Source organism: Schistocerca cancellata, chromosome 4 (assembly GCF_023864275.1).
Source record: "Schistocerca cancellata isolate TAMUIC-IGC-003103 chromosome 4, iqSchCanc2.1, whole genome shotgun sequence".
NCBI classification, from domain to species: Eukaryota; Metazoa; Arthropoda; class Insecta; order Orthoptera; family Acrididae; genus Schistocerca; species Schistocerca cancellata.
In genome coordinates, this window is record NC_064629.1 from 293,801,134 (window position 1) to 293,810,902 (window position 9,769).

At 40.6% G+C, this 9,769-nt stretch overlaps 1 protein-coding gene across 1 annotated transcript; it reads left to right on the forward strand.

Annotated features, from left to right (window-relative positions):
- Positions 1-3,050: 3,050 nt before the first annotated feature.
- Positions 3,051-3,557, forward strand: LOC126184160 (uncharacterized). The gene has a single exon (XM_049926529.1). It carries the CDS (start codon positions 3,051-3,053, stop codon positions 3,555-3,557), a length of 507 nt encoding a protein of 168 aa, XP_049782486.1.
- Positions 3,558-9,769: the final 6,212 nt, after the last annotated feature.

Here is a 9,769-nt window from a genome sequence, read left to right on the forward strand (position 1 = left end):
GGAGCCCCTCGGGCAGGATGCTGGAGAGCCCCAAAGGGGATGGTGGGCATTGAAGTCTCCAGTTAACAAAAATGGTGCAGGTAGCTGAGCAATAAGTTGCATCACGTCTGCCCTGGTAACGGCAGATGACGATGGAGTGTAAACGGTACAAAAGGAAAACGTAAAAGTGGGGAGAGTAATGCGGATGGCAACTGCCTGCAGGCCGGTGTGCAACGTGCTGGGATCGTAGTAAATATCATCCCGGACCAGCAACATAACCCCTCCATGAGCTGGGATACCTACCACAGGGGGTAGGTCAAAACGCACAGAGGTGTAGTGTGCCAAGGCAATTTGATCGCATGGGCGTAGCTTCGTTTCCTGGAGGGCTACGACGAGCGGACGGTGCAAGCGGAGCAGGAACTTCAAGTCCTCTCGGTTGGAGCGAATGCTGCGAATATTCCAGTGAATAAGTGCCATCGTAAGAAAAGGAAGATGATAGAAGGGGTCACCTCGAAGGCCGCTTAGGGCCTGGCTTCGAGCGAGCACTGCCGCCGCTATCAGTAGGCGGACAGTCATCGTCCATTGGGTCTATAGGGTCATCAGCCATCTCGGGAGGATGGCCGGGAGGGGGAGCTTCCTCCGCCGGTGAACGGCCAGATGTACGGCTACCAGCGGTGCGGCCAGGCGAAACGGATGACGGCCTGGGGCGGCAACCGCTGGGTGGCGCAGGAGAAGAAATGCGCCGTGGCGGAGAAGAACTGTGCTTCCTATGCGCCTTTTTGGAAGGACGTTTGGTGGAAGTACCGGTCGAAGGCTGGGAGGTCGAGGTACGGAGGAAGTCTGCACGGGATGGTTCCTTCTTGAAGGCCCGTGCATCTGACTTCGGGGTCTTCGTCTTAGCAGAAGCTGAGGAAGGGGCTGGTGTCTGTGGGGTGATGGGAGGAAGAGGAGACGTCGACCGCGCGATCTTAGCACTGGCCGAACGGACGACCGTGGTGCTGAAGGTCAGATCGCATGTCTGGGTTGCTACCTCCCGGGTAGTCCGAGGAGAGGCGAGGACATTACTGTATTTCCCCGCTGGGAGCAGCGTGGTCTTCCTACTAGCCAATAGCTTGCGAGCAGCCGAGGTGGACACTTTCTCTTTGACCCGAATTTCTTGGATACAGCGTTCTTCCTTATAGACAGGACAGTCGCGGGAGGATGCGGCATGGTCACCCTGACAGTTCACACAACGAGAGGACGGAGGTGGACAGTCACCCTCATGGGCATCCCTGCCACAAGTGACACATTTAGCCGCATTGGAACAAGACTGTCGAGTGTGATTGAAACGCTGACACTGGTAGCAGAGCGTAGGTGTCGGGACATAGGGGCAAACAGAAATAACCTCGTAGCCCGCCTTGATGCGCGATGGCAGCTTAACACTATCGAAGGTCAAGAAAAGTGTCCGAGTCAGTACAAGGTCATTGTTAACCTTTTTCATGACCCTATGGACAGCCGTCACGCCCTGCTCAGCGAGGAAAGATTGAAGTTCCTCGTCAGTCAATCCGTCGAGGGAGCTAGTATAGACTACACCACGAGACTAATTCAAAGTTCGGTGGGCCTCCACCCGGACAGGGAACGTGTACAGGAGTGTGGCCCGAAGCAGTTTTTGTGCCTGAAAGGCATTCTCAGTTTCTAGTAATAAGGTACCGTTACACAACCTGGTACAAGATTTGACAGATCCGGCTATGGCATCTACGCCCTTCTGAATAACGAAAGGGTTGACAGAGGAAAAATCCTTTCCGTCCTCAGATCGAGAAACTACGAGGAACTGTGGGGCAGGTGGTAGTACTTTTGTCACTGTTGGCTGGTCACGTTTCCGTTTTTGGGTCGAAGTCGAGAGAGATGGAGTATAATCCATTGCGGAGGAATCCCCCATGATTGCCAGCGTCTCCGATGGCGCGCTCCTTCCTTGTGGGGACCCTCTCAGTGGGCACTCCCGCCTTAGGTGAATGTTTACACCTCAGGTCACACCTCCCAAGAAACAGACGGAGGGACCACTCGGCATGGTCAGAAGGTGTCAGCTCAGGCAATCACCCCTCCCCGGGCCTGGCCTTTACCAGGGGGTACGCGCGTGCCTTACATGTCCACCCAGGGCGGGGACTTACGCGTTACCCCGTCACCGGCTACGCGTGCAAACGCGTGGGTCGGCCTTCAGGCACGCACAGGGAGGAAGGAAGAAGAGGAAAAGGAAGAGAGAGGGAGAAAGAGGACAGACTGTCTCAAACGCCGAGGCGGAGACCAGAGAAGGCAAGGAGAAGAAGGCAATGAGAAGGCAAGGAGAAGAAGGCAATGAGAAGGCAAGGAGAAGTCAAGGGAAAGAGTAAGGAAGACAGTGAGGTGGAGAAGAGCAAAGAAAGGAACCAACAAAAGGAAGGAAGAAACGAGAAGGGAAAAACCAAAAAGACCACAATAATAGGTCGAGGAACCGTCCGTCTCCGGACGCAGGCGCTAACTACCCCCGTGATGGGGATGGACTCCTTTTAGTCGCCTCTTATGACAGGGAGGGATACCTCGGGCCTATTCTAATCCCCAGACCCGCAGGGGGACGCAAATATGGGAAAAACGCAAATATGGGAAAAACGCAAATAAGGGAAAAACGCAAATAAGGGAAAAACGCAAATAAGGGAAAAACGCAAATACGGGAAAAACGCAAATAAGGGAAAAACGCAAATAAGGGAAAAACGCAAATATGGGAAAAACACAATTATGTGAAAAACGCAATTATGTGAAAAACGCAATTATGTGAAAAACGCAATTATGGGAAAAATGCAATTATGGGAAAAACGAAAATATGGGAAAACCGCAAATATGGGAAAACTGCAAATATGGGAAAAACGCAAATATGGGAAAACCAAAAATATGGGAAAACTGCAAATATGGGAAGAATGCAAATATGGGAAAACCGCAAATATAGGAAAAACGCAAATATGGTTAAGACACAAATATGATTAAAAAGCAAATATGGGAAAAACCCAAATATGGGAAAAACCAAAATATGGCAAAAACGCAAATATGGCTAATACGAAAATATGGCAAAAACGCAAATATGGCATAAACGCAAATATGGCATAAACGCAAATTTGGCAAAAACGCAAATATGGGAAAAACGCAAATATGGGAAAACGCAAATATGGGAAAAACGCAAATATGGGAAAAACGCAAATATGGGAAAAATGCCAATATGGGAAAACGCAAATATGGGAAAAACGCAAATATGGCAAAAGCGCAAATATGGGAAAAACGAAAATATCGGAAAAAGGCAATTATCGAAAAACGCAAATATCGAAAAAACGCAAATATCGGAAAAACGCAAATATCGGAAAAACGCAAATATCGAAAAACGCAAATATGGAAAAAAAGCAAATATGGGAAAAACGCAAATATGGGAAAAACGCAAATATGGGAAAAACGCAAATATGGGAAAACGCAAATATGGCAAAAACGCAAATATGGGAAAAACGCAAATATGGGATAAACGCAAATATGGGAAAAACGCAAATATGGGAAAAACGCAAATATGGGAAAAACGCAAATAAGGGAAAAACGCAAATATGGGAAAAACGCAAATATGGGAAAAACGCAAATATGAGAATAACGCAAATATGAGAAAAACGCAAATATGGGAAAAATGCAAATATGGGAAAAACGCAAATATGGGGAAAACGCAAATATGGGAAAAACGCAAATATGGGAAAAATGCAAATATGGGAGAGGATAAACTGGTGGTACAACTTGACATGAGGAAAGAATGGGTTGGTACGATATAGTCTGAATAGTCAAGGGTTCACGAAATATGCGAGAAACGCAAATATGGACAAAACGCAAATATGGGCAAACGCAAATAAGGGAAAAACCCAAATAAGGGAAAAACGCAAATATGGCAAAAACGCAAATATGGCAAAAACGCAAATATGGCAATAACGAAAATATGGCAAAAACGCAAATATGGCAAAAACGCAAATATGGGAAAAACGCAAATATGGGAAAAACGCAAATATGGGAAAAACGCAAATGTGGGTAAGACGCAAATATGGGAAAGACGCAAATACGGGAAAGACGCAAATATGGCAAAGACGCAAATATGGCAAAGACGCAAATATGGCAAAGACGCAAATATGGCAAATGCTTCAATATGGCAAAAGCGGAAATATGGCAAATGCGGAAATATGGCAAAATCGGAGATATGGCAAAATCGGAAATATGGCAAAATCGGAAATGTGGCAAAATCGGAAATATGGCAAAATCGGAAATATGGAACATGCTGAAATATGGCAAAATCGGAAATATCGCAAAATCGGAAATATGGCAAAATCGGAAATATGACAGAAACGCAAATATGGCAAAAACGCAAATATTGGAAAAACGCAAATATGAGAAAAACGGAAATATGGGAAAAACGCAAATATGGGAAAAATGCAAATATGGGAAAAACGCAAATATGTGAAAAACGCAAATATGGGAAAAACGCATACATGGCAGAAACGGAAACATGGCAGAAACGCAAACATGGCAGAAACACAAACATGGCAGAAACAGAAACATGGAAAATCGCAAATTTGGCAAATCGCAAATATGGCTAATCGCAAATATGGCAAATCGCAAATATGGCAAATCACAAATATGGCAAATCGCAAATATGGCAAATCGCAAATAGGGCAAATCGCAAATATGGGAAAGACGCAAATATGGGAAAAACGCAAATATGGGAAAAACGCAATTTTGGGAAAAACGCAATTTTGGGAAAAACACAATTTTGGAAAAAACGCAAATATGGGAAAAACGTAAATATCGGAAAACCACAAATATGGCAAAGACTCAAATATGGCAAAGACGCAAATATGGCAAAGATGCAAATATGGGAAAGACACAAATATGGGAAAAACATAAATATGGGAAAAACGCAAATATGAGAAAAACGCAAATATGGGAAAGACGCAAATGTGGGAAAAACGCAAATATGGGAAAAACGCAATTTTGGGAAAAACGCAATTTTGGGAAAAACGCAAATATGTGAAAAACGCAAATATGGGATAAACGCTAATATGGGAAAAACGCAAATATGGGAAAAACGCAAATATGGGAAAAACGCAATTTTGGGAAAAACGCAAATATGGGAAAAACGCAAATAGCGCAAAACCACAAATATGGCAAAGACGCAAATATGGCAAAAACGCTAAAATGGGAAAGACACAAATTTGTGGAAAACGCAAATATAGGTAAAACGCAAATATGAGAAAAACGCAAATATGGGAAAAACGCAAATATGGGAAAGACGCAAATATGGGAAAAACACAATTATGTGAAAAACGCAATTATGGGAAAAACGCAATAATGGGAAAAATGCAATTATGGGAAAAACGAAAATATAGGAAAACCGCAAATATGGGAAAACTGCAAATATGGGAAGAAAGCAAATATGGGAAAACCGCAAATATGGGAAAACTGCAAGTATGGGAAGAACGCAAATATGGGAAAAACGAAAATATGGGAAAAACGAAAATATCGGACAAAGGCAAATATCGGAAAAAGGCAAATATCGGAAAAACGCAAATATCGGAAAAACGCAAATATCGGAAAAACGCAAACATCGAAAAAACGCAAACATCAAAAAAACGCAAATATCGGAAAAACGCAAATATTGGAAAAACGTAAATATTGGAAAACGCAAAAATGGGAAAAACGCAAATATAGGAAAAACGAAAATATGGGAAAAACGCAAATATGGGAAAAACGCAAATATGGCAAAAACGCAAATATGGGAAAAACGCAAATGTGGGAAAAACGCAAATATGGCAAAAACGCAAATATGGGAAAAACGCAAATAAGGGAAAAACGCAAATATGGGAAAAGCACAAATATGGGAAAAACGCAAATATGAGAAAAACGCAAACAAAGAAAAACGCAAATATGGGAAAAACCTAAATATCGGAAAAAGGCAATTATCGGAAAAACGCTAATATCGGAAAAACGCAAATATCGGAAAAACGCAAATTTCGGAAAAACGCAAATATCGGAAAAACGCAAATATGGGAAAAACGCAAATATGGGAAAAACGCAAATATGGGAAAAACGCAAATATGGGAAAAACGCATATAAGGAAAAAACGCAAATAAGGGAAAAACGCAAATAAGGGAAAAACGCAAATAAGGGAAAAACGGAAATAAGGGAAAAACGCAAATAAGGGAAAAACGCAAATATGGGAAAAACGCAAATATGGGAAAAACGCAAATATGGAAAAATCGCAAATATGGGGAGAACGCAAATATGGGAAAAACACAAATATGGGAAAAACACAAATATGGGAAAAACACAAATATGGGAAAAACACAAATATTGGAAAAATGCAAATATGGGAAAAACGCAAATATGGTAAAAACGCAAACGGGAAAAATGCAAACATGGGAAAAACGCAAACATGGGAAAAATGCAAATATGGGAAAAACGCAAATATGGGAAAACGCAAATATGGGAAAAATGCAAATATGGGAAAAACGCAAATATGGGAAAAATGCAAATATGGGAAAAACGCAAATATGGGAAAAACGCAAATATGGGAAAAACGCAAATATGGAAAAAACGCAAATATGGGGAGAACGCAAATATGGGAAAAACACAAAGATGGGAAAAACACAAATATGGGAACAACACAAATATGGGAAAAACACAAATATTGGAAAAATGAAAATATGGGAAAAACGCAAATATGGTAAAAACGCAAACGGGAAAAACGCAAACATGGGAAAAACGCAAACATGGGAAAAATGTAAATATGGGAAAAACGCAAATATCGGAAAAACGCAAATATGGGAAAAACGCAAATATGGGAAAAACGCAAACATGGGAAAAATGCAAATATGGGAGAGGATAAACTGGTGGTACAACTTGACAAGAGGAAAGAATCGCTTGGTACGATATAGTCTGAATAGTCAAGCGTTCACGAAATATATGAGAAACGCAAATATGGACAAAACGCAAATATGGGCAAACGCAAATAAGGGAAAAACCAAAATAAGGGAAAAACGCAAATATGGCAAAAACGCAAATATGGCAAAAACGCATATATGGCAAAAACGCAAATATGGGAAAAACGCAAATATCGGAAAAACGCAAATATCGGAAAAACGCAAATATCGAAAAAACGCAAACATCGGAAAAACGCAAATATCGGAAAAATTCAAATATGGGAAAAACGCAAATATGGGAAAAACGCAAATATGGGAAAAACGAAAATATGGGAAAAACGAAAATATCGGACAAAGGCAAATATCGGAAAAAGGCAAATATCGGAAAAACGCAACTATCGGAAAAACGCAAATATCGGAAAAACGCAAATATCGAAAAAACGCAAACATCGGAAAAACGCAAATATCGGAAAAACGCAAATATTGGAAAAACGTAAATATTGGAAAAACGCAAAAATGGGAAAAACGCAAATATGGGAAAATGCAAATTTGGGAAAAATGCAAATATGGGAGAAGATAAACTTGTGGTACAACTTGACAAGAGGAAAGAATCGGTTGGTAGGGCATAGTCTGACTAGTCAAAGGTTCACGAATTTTTTTGAGAAATGCAAATATGGGACAAATGCAAATATGGGAAAAACGCAAATATGGGAAAAACGCAAATATGGGAAAAACGCAAATATGGGAAAAACGTAAATATGGGAAAAACGCAAATTTGGGAAAAACAAAAATATGGGAAAAACGCTAACATGGGAAAAACGCAAATATGGGAAAAACGCAAATATAGGAAAAACGCGAATATGGGAAAAACGCAAATATGGGAAAAACGCAAATATGGCAAAAACGCAAATATGGGAAAAACGCAAATATGGGAAAAACGCAAATATGGCAAAAACGCAAATATGGGAAAAACGCAAATATGAGAAAAACGCAAACTGAGAAAAACGCAAATATGGGAAAAACGAAAATATCGGAAAAAGGCAATTATCGGAAAAACGCTAATATCGGAAAAACGCAAATATCGGAAAAACGCAAATTTCGGAAAAACGCAAATATGGCAAAAACGCAAATATGGCAAAAACGCAAATATGGCAAAAACGCAAATATGGTAAAAACGCAAATATGGCAAAAACGCAAATGTGGGAAAGACGCATATATGGGAAAAACGCAAATATGGGAGAGACGCAAATATGGCAAAGACGCAAATATGGCAAAGACGCAAATGTGGCAAAGACGCAAATATGGCAAAGATGCAAATATGGCAAAAGCTTAAATATGACAAAAGCGGAAGTATGGCAAATGCGGAAATATGGCAAAATCGGAAATATGGCAAAATCGGAAATATGGCAAAATCGGAAATGTACCAAAATCGGAAATATGGCAAAATCGGAAATATGGCAAATGCGGAAATATGGCAAAATCGGAAATATGGCAAAATCGGAAATATGGCAGATACGCAAATATGGCAAAAATGCAAATATTGGAAAAACGCAAATATGAGAAAAATGGAAATATGGGAAAAACGCAAATATGGAAAAACTACAAATATGGGAAAAACGCAAATATGGGAAAAACGCAAATATGGGAAGTACACAAACATGGCAGAAACGCAAACATGGCAGAAACGCAAATATGGCAAATCGCAAATATGGCAAATCGCAAACATGGCAAATCGCAAATATGGCAAATCACAAATATAGCAAATCGCGAATATGGCAAATCGCAAATAGGGCAAATCGCAAATATGGGAAAGACGCAAATATGAAAAAGACGCAAATATGGGAAAAACGCAAATATGGGAAAAACGCAAATATGGGAAAAACGCAAATACGGGAAAAACGCAAATAAGGGAAAAACGCAAATATGGGCAAAACGCAATTATGGGAAAAACGCAATTTTGGGAAGAACGCAAATATGGGAAAAACGCAGATATGGGAAAAACGCAGATATGGGAAAAACGCAAATATGGGAAAAACGCAATTTTGGGAAAAACGCAATTTTGGGAAAAACGCAATTTTGGGAAAAACGCAATAATCGGAAAACCACAAATATGGCAAAGACTCATGTATGGCAAAGACGCAAATATGGCAAAGACGCAAATATGGGAAAGACACAAATATGGGAAAAACGCAAATATGGGAAAAACGCAAATATGAAAAAAACGCAAATATGGGAAAAACGCAAAAATGGGAAATACGCAAATTTGGGAAAAACGCAAATATGGGAAAAACGCAATTATGGGAAAAACGCAATTTTGGGAAGAACGCAAATATGGGAAAAACGCAAAAATGGGAAAAACGCAGATATGGGAAAAACGCAAATATGGGAAAAACGCAGTTTTGGGAAAAACGCAATTTTGGGAAAAACACAATTTTGGGAAAAACGCAAATGTGGGAAAAACGCAAATATCGGAAAACCACAAATATGGCAAAGACTCAAATATGGCAAAGATGCAAATATGGCAAAGACGCAAATATGGGAAAGACACAAATATGGGAAACACGCAAATATGGGAAAAACGCAAATATGAGAAAAACGGAAATATGGGAAAAACGAAAATATGGAAAAAACGCAAATATGGAAAAAACGCAAATATGGAAAAAACGCAAATATCGGAAAAACGCAAATATGGGAAAAACGCAAATATGGGAAAAACGCAAATATGGGATAAACGCAAATAGCGGAAAACCACAAATATGGCAAAGACGCAAATATGGCAAAAACGCAAATATGGGAAAGACAGAAATTTGTGGAAAACGCAAATATGGGAAAGACGCAAATATGAG

What these genes read in the sequence shown, in the direction of transcription:
- LOC126184160 (XM_049926529.1), top strand. Translation starts at nt 3,051, where the DNA reads ATGGCAAAAACGCAAATATGGCATAAACGCAAATATGGCATAAACGCA.